The sequence below is a fragment of the Macaca thibetana genome, chromosome 1 (genome assembly GCF_024542745.1).
Source record: "Macaca thibetana thibetana isolate TM-01 chromosome 1, ASM2454274v1, whole genome shotgun sequence".
Classification (NCBI taxonomy): Eukaryota; Metazoa; Chordata; class Mammalia; order Primates; family Cercopithecidae; genus Macaca; species Macaca thibetana.
The window spans coordinates 17,573,742-17,587,069 of record NC_065578.1 but is presented as its reverse complement, the minus strand read 5'-3'; the positions used below and the strand labels follow the sequence as shown (position 1 = coordinate 17,587,069).

Here is a 13,328-nt window from a genome sequence, read left to right as displayed (position 1 = left end):
CGACAGTTACTAAGAACATTGCCAAAGAGACAGCCTGGGAACCTTCATTCTAAGTCCACAGCTCTTTTCACTCTAACAAAAACCCTCCTGTCACAGCCTCCTTCCTCTCCTCTACAACTAGAGAGATGCTGCCTCTGGCTCCAAAGACCATCTCCACCAAGGAAGGAGGGACATTTGCAATACTGTGACCTCCAACTCCAAGGGTTTCCCATCTCTGATCTCACCCAGGAAGTCCTGGAAGGGCCACATATGTTTAGTGCAAAAAAACACCACCTATACAACTGTCATTCTGAAACTATGGAGGTCGGCAGTCTCTCCTAAGCCTGGGGTTTTGGGTCATCAGATCCCATGGAAACCTTACCTGGGGTGAGCTTTCGGACGAGGTGCTGTGCCAGCCTACAGCCCTCGGTCAGCTGTTCTCGGAGGTCCCGCCCCTGGGAGTTGGCCGGCTCATCCGGAGTGAGGAGGGCCTGGAGATGCTGATTCAATGCGCGGGAGGCATCTCTCCCTTCCCGCAACTTCTCCCTTAACTGGCTCAGCTCTCGTTCCTGAGACTGAACCAGGACTTTATATTGCCTAAGGTGAGATAGTAGAGAAAATTGAACAGTGGAAAGGGGTGAGTGATCAGATCGAATATTGCGACAGAGATTTCTGAGACAATGTCCTCCATGAGACCTCCAAGGAGAAGGTCAGCACATGTTTAAAGAAATGTCTGTGGCCAAGAGTAAGAATGAAAAATGGTTTACAGGCTTCCTCTATACCAGACAGTGCTCCTGTAAGATCCTCGACAATGTTCAATTTATCTTTCCCTTCTGTAAACAAAAGTAGGTTTCCTTATTCACTTTCAAAAAGACATTCATTCTTTCAGTTCCTCACTCTGGCCATGGACATTTCCATGTGAAAATACACATAGTGCATCTTGCAGTCACTAGATGCAAAGCCATGGACAGAAATGAGGCCATGTGCAGACGGGGCCAGTTGAAAAGATGAAAGAAGGAAAGAATGACAGGCTCCAGAAGGCAACACTGATTGACCGAAAGGATGAGAAGCCGCATTCAGTCAGGAGGTGATTCTGACTAAGGGTAAGTGGGGTGGTGATGGCGCACCATTTTGAGTACACTCAATGCTGCTGGGTGGTTCCCACTCCTTTAGTTAATTTTGTGTTATGCAAATCTCACCTCAACAATAACTTCTTTCAAAAAGAGAAATCAAGGCTCTGAGAAACAACTGCAACCCATAACTTATTATTATCCTTGTTCTCTGTTTCATAAATCTTTGTGTGTTGTGAGCCTGCCATGGCAATTCTTGCCCTTCCCCAGACCGACCTTCGCTCTGGCTTCACCCAGACGAGCGGCTGTACATCAGAGATTTACACACCTGCCCATCTGCCTGCATAGGGCCCCCTCACCTGAGCTCTTCAGCTTGCCCGAGCTGCTCTGCAAGCTTCTCCTCCTTTAACTGAAGCTCATCCCGCAGCATAGATTTTAGGAGCTCTTTGCACTCTTCATAGTCTGAGAAAAGACAGACACACCGGCCTCAGTGAACAGCTGGACACACAGCGGTGGTCACTGCCTACAGGGCAGGAGCCAGGTCCATCCGAAGGATATAACTGACCCCAGTACAAGGCTCTAGGAAAGGATTTCCACGACTTTACTCTTCAGTCTCCCGACTTTATGGCATCTCAACCCCCAAAATTTAGAGACGAAGAAAGAGAAACTGAGGGACAGATAGGACAAGCAACTTGGATGGAGCCCAGGTGACAGACCCAGGGTTCCTGCTCTGCACACTGCACTGCTACTTCCACACATTCTTGGGTGCGATCTTTCTTCCTCTGTAGGAACAAAAGCCTATTCCCCAGGAAGTAGCACTTCCCTCACACCAGGGTACTCTCTGCCTTTGTGTTTATTCTTTGAGGAGTCTTCTCCTGTCGCCCAGGCTGGAGTGCAATGGCGTGATCTGGGCTCACTGCAACCTCTGCCTCCTGGGTTCAAAGGATTCTCCTGCCTCAGCCTCCCGAGTACCTGGGATTACAGGTGCCCACCACCACACCCTGCTAATTTTTGTAATTTTAGTAGAGATGGGGTTTCTCCATGTTGCCCAGGCTGGTCTCAAACTCCTGACCTCGTGATCCAGCTGCCTCAGCCTCTCAAAGTGCTGGGATTACAGGACTGAGCTACCTTGCACGGCCCCTACTCCCTGCTCTTGATGCTGTCGGTTATAGATACCACAGGTTCTATTAGGAGCAGACTCCTCTTGACGCCCCTCACAGCGGGTACTGTGTACTATCAACAAATTTCCCTCAGGGTCCCTAGAACAGAGCTTGGCCTATTGGGCCTCAACAGAAGCTTGAACCGAATAAAAGTTCACTAGCCCGAGACATTTAGTACACCAGACTAGATGTTATTTGTCTGCCGGATCTTATATGGTACAGAGAGGATTCTTGAAAACATGATTTAGCCTCTTGGAGAAAACAGGTCATTCTGTGCCTCTGTCTGAAACCATACTGAGATTTTAAGTCTAGGCCCATCCCCACCTGACTGCAAACATGGGAAGTTTTGAAATACTTTGGTACGTCTCTCTTCCAACTTTAACAAAAGGTGAAAATACCCATTTGTATTTTCCTAGAACTACAGGAAGGATTAAATTACTTCTGATGGAGAGAGAATTCAGTTTCTCAGAGAGAAGACAGAACATCATTCATCACTTTTGTGATGGTGAGCTTAGGGAACTTACTGTAACTGTTCTGCCCCTTGGCCAGAAAGTAGGCCACTTGAGTTACAAGATATTTCTCCTTGGTGTTTAGGAACTGACGTTTGTTCTCTGCCCGCTGGGGGCGCAGTTTCTCGTTGATTTCTAGAGTGTTCATCTCTGACTTCTCACTGGGCCAAGGGCCCGCAGATACCACCATGCTGATGTTTGTGGTAGAAGAGGTGGAGCCAGGGACTGGGGAGAAAAAATCCAAACACATGATGGGTTAATAACTGGTGAAATCAAATAGGTTGAATCAGGATTGAGGGATGTCACTGACAGCCCTGTCCACTGATTTGAAGATGCTGTTTCCCTGGTTTCACTCTTCTCATCTCCACTCTTGATCTCCTTTAAGTCAACGTGTCTGAGCTACGCAGTCACCTTGAAACCAGGACACAAACACTTCCACATTTTTCTTGCTTAGAAGTTTCTATAAAGCAAGGCTGGGCTCTGAGCTTTTTACCTCATGAGTGGCCAATGATTCTGTGTAGCTCAAGAGATTGTTTTTTGTTTCGTTAATTTTTTTGTTTGACTGGTTGGTTGGTTTTGGTTTTTTATGTTTTGTTTGAGAGGGAATCTCACTGTGTCGCCCAGGCTGGTGGCACGATCTCAGCTCACTGTAACCTCTGCCTGCTGGGTTCAAGCGATTCTCATGCGTCAGCCTCCCAAGTAGCTGGGATTACAGGCACCAACCACTATGCCAGCTATTTTTTGTATTTCTAGTAGAGATGCAACTTCGCCATGTTGGCCAGGCTGCTTTCGAACTCCTGACCTCAGGTGATCCACCCACCTTGTCCTCCCAAAGTGCTGGGATTACAGATGTGAGCCAGCGACCCTGGCCAGAGACTTCTTATTAACAGCTAAGACAAGCCAATGAAAAGGAGAGAGAGTCTAGCCTGAGAAAAGTGAATGAGGGTGGGAGGATCATCTGAGCCAATCCTCGCACCTAAGCCTCCTGAGCAGATGGGACTCTAAGGGCAAAGGAACATGCCTGGCTAATGTTTTGTATTCATTGTAAAGATGGGTTTCACCATATTCTCCAGCCTGGTCTTGAACTCCTGAATTCAAATGATCCTTCCACTTGGGCCTCCCAAAGTGCTACGAATATATGTATGAGTCACCGCACCTAGCTCCATCCTAGTTGCTGAGTAAACCACTATGTACATATATAGCCTGTCCTCACAATGGATCTTCCGTAGTCTAGACAGAGGTATGAGACACAAGGAAAATAGAGGCTACCTGCGACAAGCTTTAGAGCATCCTGCCGTACATCAGGAGACGATTCACGGTCTATAAGCAGAGTCAAGTCCATTTGGTCTTCCTTAAATGTGACTTTGGAGTTCTTGTGAGGCTGATTGGACTCAGAAGGGCCATAGCTATTTGAACAAGTGATGGCACATTCCTCCACTGAGTCCTCAGGGATCTCCTTTTTTCTTCTGCCTTCCGCACCTCCCTGATGAGGTGAGATAGAGATGCCAGAAGATTAAACACAGAGGGATTGGACCCCAGGGAGACCTAGCAGGTTTTGACAGGAGGCATTAGGAGACTGTGGTCACAGAAAGCAAACAGGAGGTTCCCTTTAGGAGGGAACAGGCAATCCTCTTCTCTCTGCAACAGAGCATGGCTGCCATGGGAGACAGAGAGGAAGAGACCAACCGGTGTTCATTTCACTGGAGAGACAGGAGCTGAGAAAGATGAAGACTCAGCTATCCCTGTTGGGTACAGATATGACACTCACCACACACAGAGAAACACAACAGCTGCCACACCCGGTGTCTAAGCTGGGTTGAATTTCACATACTGTGGCCAAGGGAATGCAGACTTGCGGCCCATTGTAGATGCCAGAGACAGGGTGTGCCTCCTAGACCTTTTTCATATATTAAAACCCATTACTTGCACCTGATTATTCAGTGTTACCTGGGGCACTTGATTCCTGTACTTACTCAGTGTCATCAACTTTAACATCTTCATCCTCACCTTCATCATTTTCTGTAAATACAGAAGTGTTTGTTCAGATATTTCCCACTTCACACTCTGCAGGCACAGTCAGCCCAATGTGCACAGAGACGTGGACATCTAGGCATGGGACACCGTTAAACTGAAAGCCCTCATGTTTTATCTTTAACAAAATGCCCTGGCATGGTTTCCTGATCCATCAGGCAATGCATTTCTGATCTGGAGGGCCACCATCAAGATGTCACCAAACATTGAAAAGACCCTTTGCTCCGCATATCACTGGGGACTTGTGCAGGCTCTCTCTGGACTTTGGCAGCTGTCTCCCGCATCCCGCCACAGATCTGAATCCCAGGCACAGACTTGGTGTTGTGTCACAGTTCGCATTTGGAACCTAATTATTTCCCTTTGGAGCGGACAAACTTGCCCGACAGTCCTCTATGCCTCAGGAGACTTCACAGGCCCTCCATGTGGCTTCTGCTGTGTTATTCAGGGACAGGCTCTCCATGGGGAGTGCTCCAGTCTGAAGCACTTCCTACAACCAAATCCCCCACGTCAAGTGCCTTCTCCAACACCACATGGCGAGGGGCTTTATCTCATTTTCAAAAGCAATCGTAAGTGTTCCCACATTTAGATGCTTCAGACCCTTGCAAGAGACAATTTGCCTGCCTTTTCCGATGGACACAGAGAAACTCAAGAAGGATAAATCACTCACTCACCGACAGTTACTAAGAACATTGCCAAAGAGACAGCCTGGGAACCTTCATTCTAAGTCCACAGCTCTTTTCACTCTAACAAGAACCCTCCTGTCACAGCCTCCTTCCTCTCCTTTACCACTAGAGAGATGCTGCCTCTGGCTCCAAAGACCGTCTCCACCAAGGAAGGAGGGACATCTGCAATACTGTGACCTCCAAACCCATGGGTTTCCCATCTCTGATATCACGCAGGAAGTCCTGGAAGGGCCACATATGTTTAGTGGGAAAAAACACCACCGATACAACTGTCATTGTGAAAGTATGGAGGTCGGGAGTCTCTCATAAGCCTGGTGTTTTGGGTCTCCAGGTCCTATGGAAACCTTACCTGTGGTGAGCTTTCGGACGAGGTGCTGTGCCAGCCTACAGCCCTCGGTCAGCTGTTCTCGGAGGTCCCGCCTCGGGGAGTTGGGCGGCTCATCCGGAGTGAGGAGGGCCTGGAGATGCTGATTCAATGCGCGGGAAGCATCTCTCCCTTCCCGCAACTTCTCCCTTAACTGACTCAGCTCTCCTTCCTGAGAGTGGACCAGGACTTTATATTGCCTAAGGTGAGATAGTAGAGAAAATTGAACAGTGGAAAGGGGTGAGTGATCAGTTCGAATATTGCGACCGAGATTTCTAAGACAATGTCCTCAAGGAGACCTCCAAGGAGAAGGTCAGCACACGTTTAAAGAAATGTCTGTGGCCAAGAGAAAGAAGGAAAAATGGTTTACAGGCTTCCTCTATATCAGAGAGGGCTCCTGTAAGATCCTCGACGATGTTCCATTCATCTTTCCCTTCTCTAAACAAAATTAGGTGTCTTCCTTATTCAGTTTCAAAAAGACATCCTTTCAGCTCCTCACTTTGGCAATGGACATTTCCATGTGAAAATACACATAGTCTATCTTCCAGTGACTAGATACAAAACCATATACAGAAATGCGGCCAAGTGCAGACGGGGCCAATTGAAAAGATTAAACAAGAAAAGAATGACAGGCTCCAGAAGGCAACAATGATTGGGTCAAAGATGAGATGCCGCAGTCAGTCAGGAGGTGATTCCGACTATGGGTAAGTGGGGTGGTGATGGCGCACCATTTTGAGTACACTGAATGCTGCTGGATGGTTCCCACTCCTTTGGTTAATCATGTCTTATGCAAATTTCACCTCAACAATTACTTCTTTCACAAAGAGAAAATGGGGCTCTGAGAAACAACTGCAACCCATAACTTATTACTGTCCTTGTTCTCTGTTTCACAAACCTCTGTGTATTGTGAGCATGCCAAAGCAATTCCTGCCCTTCCCCTGGCCCAGCTTGGCTCTTACTTCTACCCTCCGAGCTGCTATACGTCTGAGATTTACACACCTGCCCACCTGCCTGCATAGGGCCCCCTCACCTGAGCTCCTCAGCTTGCCCCAGCTGCTCTGCAAGCTTCTCCTCCTTCAACTGAAGCTCATCCCACAGCATAGATTTTAGGAGGTCTTTGCACTCTTCATAGTCTGAGAAAAGACAGACACACTGGCCTCAGTAAAACACTGGACATGCTGCTGAGGTCACTGCCTACAGGGCAGGAGCCAGGTCCATCCCAAGGACATAACTGTCCCCAATACCAGGCTCTAGGCAGGGATTTCCACCTCTTTACTCTTCAGTCTCCCGACTTTCTGGCATCTCATCCTCCAAAATTTACAGACAAACCAAAACTCAAGGGCACATCAAGGAAGTTGACAAGATGATTCAACCACAATGAAGTGGAGTCAGAATTCACAGCCCCTGAGGTCTGACTCTGAATGCAGGGCCACTTTCCCAAGCCTTGCAGCCTCTCCTCCAAAACACTGCACTGGGGCATGAAGTAGAGATTTCTAGGACAGTTGGGAAGGCCACTAGGACTAGGGGACTCATGGTTTCCCTTTTAATGGGAATTTCAAGGACAAATATGTCAAAGATCTTAAAAATCTTTGATTTTTAAATCGTAACTGCAGATATGATTTTAAGAATCCTAACAGAAACATAAAGTATGAGACATAAGACCACAAGACTATGAAGGAAATATGCCCAAATACTAACAAAGTTTGTGTTAATTTAGAAACAGTAGAATGAAGAACTAATAGATAGTGTTTACTCTGTGCCCAAAAATGTTCTAGGAGATTGATAAGAAATAGCTCATGTAACTCACTGCAGCAATTTACAGAGGTAGGTATTACTGTAGCACCCTATGAACAGATGAGGAAACTGAGGGACACACAGGACAAGCAACTTGGATGGAGCCCAGGAGACAGGCCCAGGGTTCCTGCTCTGCACACACACTGCACTGCTACTTCCACACATTCTTGGGTACATCTTTCTTCCTCTTTAGGAACAAAAGCCTGTGCCCCAAGAAACAGGACTTCCCTCCCACCAGGCTACTCTCTGCCTTTTTTGTTTGTTTCTTTTTTGATGAGTCTTGCCCTGTCGCCCAGGCTGAAGTGCAATGGCATGATCTTGGCTCACTGCAACCTCTGTCTCCGGGGTTCAAAGGATTCTCTGGACTCAGCCTCCCGAGGAACTGGGATTATAGGCGCCCGCCACCACACCCAGCTAATTTTTCTAATTTTAGTAGAGACGGGGTCTCTCCACGTTGCCCAGGATGGAATCAAACTCCTGACCTCGTGATCCAGCTGCCTCAGCCTCCCAAAGTGCTGGGATTACAGGACTGAGCCACCTTGCACGGCCCCTACTCCCTGCTCTTGATGCTGTCGGTTATAGATACCACAGGTTCTATTAGGAGCAGACTCCTCTTGATGCCCCTCACAGCGGGTACTGTGTACTATCACCAAATTTCCCTCAGGGTCCCTAGAACAGAGATTTGCCTATTGGGCCTCAACAGAAGCTTGAACTGAATAAAATTCACTAGCTCGAGACATTTAGAACAACAGACTAGATGTTATTTTTCTGCCAGATCTTACATGGTACAGAGAGCATTCTTGAAAACATGATTTAGCCTCTTGGAGAAAACAGGTCATTCTGTGCCTCTGTCTGAAACCATCACTGAGATTTTAACTCTAGGCCCATCTCCAATTGACTGCAAACAGGGAGGTTTCGAAATACTTTGGTACTTCTCTCTTCCAACTTTAACAAAAGGTGAAAATACCCATTTGTATTTTCCTAGAACTACAGGAAGGATTAAATTACTTCTGATGGAGAGAGAATTCAGTTTCTCAGAGAGAAGACAGAACATCATTCATCACTTTTGTGATGGTGAGCTTAGGGAACTTACTGTAACTGTTCTGCCCCTTGGCCAGAAAGTAGGCCACTTGAGTTACAAGATATTTCTCCTTGGTGTTTAGGAACTGACGTTTGTTCTCTGCCCGCTGGGGGCGCAGTTTCTCGTTGATTTCTAGAGTGTTCATCTCTGACTTCTCACTGGGCCAAGGGCCCGCAGATACCACCATGCTGACGTTTGTGGTAGAAGAGGTGGAGCCAGGGACTGGGGAGAAAAAATCCAAACACATGATGGGTTAATAACTGGTGAAATCAAATAGGTTGAATCAGGACTGAGGGATATCACTAACAGCCTCGTCCACTGATTTGAAGATGCCGTTTCCCTGGTTTCACTCTTCTCATCTCCACTCTTTTTTTTTTTTTTTTTTTGAGATGGAGTCTCGCTGTGTCTCCCAGGCTGGAGTGCAGTGGCATGATCTGGGCTCACTGCAAGCTCCGCCTCCCGGGTTCATGCCATTCTCCCGCCTCAGCCTCCCAAGTAGCTGGGACTACAGGCGCCCGCCACAACGCCCAGCTAGTTTTTTGTATTTTTAGTAGAGACGGGGTTTCACCATGTTAGCCAGGATAGTCTCGATCTCATGACCTCGTGATCCACCCGCCTCGGCCTCCCAAAGTGCTGGGATTACAGGCTAGAGCCACCGCGCCCGGCCTCATCTCCACTCTTGATCTCCTTTAAGTCAACGTGTCTGAGCTACGCAGTCACCTTGAAACCAGGACACAAACACTTCCACTTTTTTCTTGCTTAGAAGTTTCTATAAAGCAAGGCTGGGCTCTGAGTTTTTTACCCCATGAGAGGCCAATGTTTCTGTGTAGCTCAAGAGATTGTTTTTTGTTTCATTAAAATTTTCGTTTGACTGGTTGGTTGGTTTTGGTTTTTTATGTTTTGTTTGAGAGGGAGTCTCACTCTGTCGCCCAGGCTGGAGTGCAGTGGCACGATCTCAGCTCACTGCAACCTCTACCTCCTGGGTTCAAGTGATTTTCATGCCTCAGCTTCCCAAGTAGCTGGGATTACAGGCACAAACCACTAGGCCAGCTATTTTTTGTATTTTTAGTAGAGATGGAATTTCGCCATGTTGGCCAGGCTGCTTTCGAACTCCTGATCTCAGGTGATCTGCCCACCTCACCCTCCCAAAGTGCTGGGATTACAGATGTGAGCCAGCGACCCTGGCCAGAGACTTCTTATTAACAGCTAAGACAAGCCAATGAAAAGGAGAGAGAGTCTAGCCTGAGAAAAGTGAATGAGGGTGGGAGGATCATCTGAGCCAATCCTCGCACCTAAGCCTCCTGAGCAGTTGGGACTATAGGGCAAAGGAACATGCCTGGCTACTGTTTTGTATTCTTTGTAAAGATGGGTTTCACCATATTCTCCATCCTGGTCTTGAACTCCTGAATTCAAATGATCCTCCCACTTGGGCCTCCCAAAGTGCTGCGAATATATGTGTCAGTCACTCCACCTAGCTTCATCCTAGTTTCTGAGTAAACCAATATGTACGTGTACAGCCTGTACTCAGAATGGATCTTCCGTAGTCTAGACAGAGGTATGAGATGCAAGGAAAATAGAGGCTACCTGGGACAAGGTTTAGAGCATCCTGCCATCCATCTGGAGACGATCCACGGTCTATAAGCAGAGTCGAGTCCACTTGGTCTTCCTCAAATGTGATTTTGGAGTTCTTGTGAGGCTGGTTGGACTCAGAAGGGCCATAGATATTTGAACAAGTGACGGCACATTCCTCCACTGAGTCCTCAGGGATCTCCTTTTCTTCAGCCTTCCGCACCTCCCTGATGAGGTGAGATAGAGATGCCAGAAGATTAAACACAGAGGGATTGGACCCCAGGGAGACCTAGCCGGTTTTGACAGGAGGCATTAGGAGAGTGGTCACAGAAAGCAAACAGGAGGCTCCCTTTAAGAGGGAACAGGCAATCCTCTTCTCTCTGCAACACAGCACGGCAGCCACGGGAGACAGAGAGGAAGAGGGCAACTGGTGTTCATTGCACTGGACAGATAGGAGCTGAGAAAGAAGAAGACTCAGCTCTCCCTGTACAGTACAGACATCACACTCGCCACACACAGAGAAACACAACAGCTGCCACACCCTGTGTCTAAGTTGGGTTGAATTTCACACACTGTGGCCAAGGGAATGCAGGCTTTTGGCTCATCATAGATGCCAGAGAGGGTGTGCCTCTTAGACCTTTTACATATGTCAAAATCTATTACTTGCTCCTGATTATTCAGGGTTACCTGGGGGCACACGACTCCTGTACTTTCTCAGCCTCCTCAACTTTAACATCTTCATCGTTATCTTCATCATTTTCTGTAAATACAGAAGTGTTCATTCAGATATTTCCCACTTCACACTCTAGAAGCACAGTCAGCCCAATGTGCACAGAGACATGAACATCTAGGCATGGGTCACCATTCAACTGAAAGCCCTCAGGTTTTACTTTAACAAAATGCCCTGGCATGGTTTCTTGTTCCATCAGGCAATGCATTTCTGCTCTGGAGGGCCACCATCAAGATGTGGCCAAATATTGAAAAGACCCTTTGTTGCCTATATCACTGGGGACTTGCACAGTCTCTCTCAGGACTTTGGCAGCTGTCTCCATCATCCCACCACAAATCTGATTCCCAGGCACAGGCTTGGTGTCCTGTCATAGTTCGCATTTCGAACCTAATTCTTTCTCTCAGGAGCGGACAAACTGGCCCCACAGTCCTCTATGTATCAGGAGACTTCACAGGCCCTCCATGTGGCTTCTCCTGTGTTATTCAGGGACATGCTCTCCATGGGGAGTGCTCCAGTCTGAAGCACCTCCTACAACCAAATGCTCCCACGTCAAGTGCCTTCCCCAACACCACACGGCGAAGGGCTTTATCTCATTTTCAAAAGCAGTCGTAAGTGTTGCCACATTTGGATGCTTCAGAACCTTGCAAGAGACAATTTGCCTGCCTTTGCAGATGGAGAGAGAGAATCTCACGAGGGAAAAATCACTCACTCACCGACACTTACTAAGAACATTGCCAAAGAGACAGCCTGGGAACCTTCATTCTTAGTCCAGAGCTCTTTTCACTCTAACAAGCACCCTCCTGTCACAGCCTCCTTCCTCTCCTTTACAACTAGAGAGATGTTGCCTCTGGCTCCAAAGACCATCTTCCATCAAGGAAGGAGGGACATTCCCAATACTGTGACCTCCAACCCCATGGGTTGCAGGGTTTCCCATCTCTGATCTCACCCAGGAAGTCCTGGTCATGTCATGGCCACATATGTTTAGTGGAAAAAAACACCACCGATACCACTGTCATTGTGAAACTATGGAGGTCTGGAGTCTCTCATAAGCCTGGGGTTCTGGGTCATCAGGTCCTATGGAAACCTTACCTGGGGTGAGCTTTTGGACGAGGTGCTGTGCCAGCCTACAGCCCTTGACCAGCTCTTCTTGGAGGTCCCTCCCCTGGGAGTTGGGCGGCTCATCCGGAGTGAGGAGGGCCTGGAGATGCTGATTCAATGCGCGGGACGCATCTCTCCCTTCCCGCAACTTCTCCCTTAACTGGCTCAGTTCTCGTTCCTGAGACTGAACTAGGACTTTATATTGCCTAAGGTGAGATAGTAGAGAAAATTGAACAGTGGAAAGGGTGAGTGATCAGTTCCAATATTGCGACAGAGATTTCTGAGACAATGTCCTCCATGAGACCTCCAAGGAGAAGGTCAGCAAATATTTCAAATGTCTGTGGCCAAGAGAAAGAACAAAACATGGTTTACAGGCTTCCTCTATATCAGAGAGGGCTCCTGTAAGATCCTTGACAATGTTCCATTCATCTTTCCCTTCTCTAAACAAAAGTAGGTGTCTTCCTTATTCACTTTCAAAAAGACATTCATCCTTTCAGTTCCTCACTCTGGCCATGGACATTTCCATGTGAAAATACATATAGTGCATCTCGCAGTCTCTAGATGCAAAGCCATGGACAGAAATGAGGCCCCCTGCAGAGGGGACCAGTCAAAAAGATGAAAGAAGAAAAGAATGACAGGCTCCAGAAGGCAACACTGATTGACCGAAAGGATGAGAAGCCGCAGTCAGTCAGGAGGTGATTCCGACTATGGGTAAGTGGGGTGGTGATGGCGCACCATTTTGAGTACACTGAATGCTCTTGACTGGTTCCCACTCCTTTAGTTAATTTTGTGTTATGCAAATCTCACCTCAACAATTACTTATTTCAAAACGAGAAATCATGCCTCTGAGAAACAACTGCAACCCATAACTTATTATTATCCTTGTTCTCTGTTTCATAAATCTTTGTGTGTTGTGAGCCTGCCATGGCAATTCCTGCCCTTCCCCAGACCCAGATTAGCTCTTACTTCACCCCGCCGAGCGGCTGTACTTCAGAGATTTACACACCTGCCCATCTGCCTGCATAGGGCCCCCTCACCTGAGCTCTTCAGCTTGCCCGAGCTGCTCTGCAAGCTTCTCCTCCTTCAACTGAAGCTCATCCCGCAGCATAGATTTTAGGAGGTCTTTGCACTCTTCATAGTCTGAGAAAACACAGACACATCGGCCTCAGTGAAAAGCTGGACACACAGCGGTGGTCACTGCCTACAGGGCAGGAGCCAGGTCCGTCCCAAGGACATAACTGACCCCAGTACCAGGCTCTC

The 13,328-nt window shown here is 47.7% G+C and overlaps 1 protein-coding gene across 47 annotated transcripts in view; it reads right to left on the bottom strand.

Moving 5' to 3' along the window:
* LOC126954288 (neuroblastoma breakpoint family member 3-like) overlaps window positions 1-13,328 on the bottom strand; it is a 159,572-nt gene that overhangs the window by 114,463 nt on the left and 31,781 nt on the right. For 30 of the 47 annotated variants that reach the window (XM_050789874.1, XM_050789884.1, XM_050789891.1 and 27 more), the window contains 5 exons: window positions 13,106-13,208; window positions 12,060-12,274; window positions 10,928-11,000; window positions 10,256-10,467; window positions 2,734-2,943 (listed from right to left, as the gene is read on the bottom strand). The exons of 2 other annotated variants lie outside the window; for them this stretch is intronic. In XM_050789874.1, the coding sequence (XP_050645831.1) occupies window positions 2,734-2,943; window positions 10,256-10,467; window positions 10,928-11,000; window positions 12,060-12,274; window positions 13,106-13,208 (813 nt within the window). Of the gene's footprint in view, window positions 1-361; window positions 577-1,408; window positions 1,512-2,733; window positions 2,944-3,987; window positions 4,149-4,691; window positions 4,738-5,781; window positions 5,997-6,826; window positions 6,930-8,683; window positions 8,894-10,255; window positions 10,468-10,927; window positions 11,001-12,059; window positions 12,275-13,105; window positions 13,209-13,328 lie in introns of those variants that run through there. 15 more of the 47 variants (XM_050789856.1, XM_050789943.1, XM_050790033.1 and 12 more) reach the window with 12 other exon arrangements.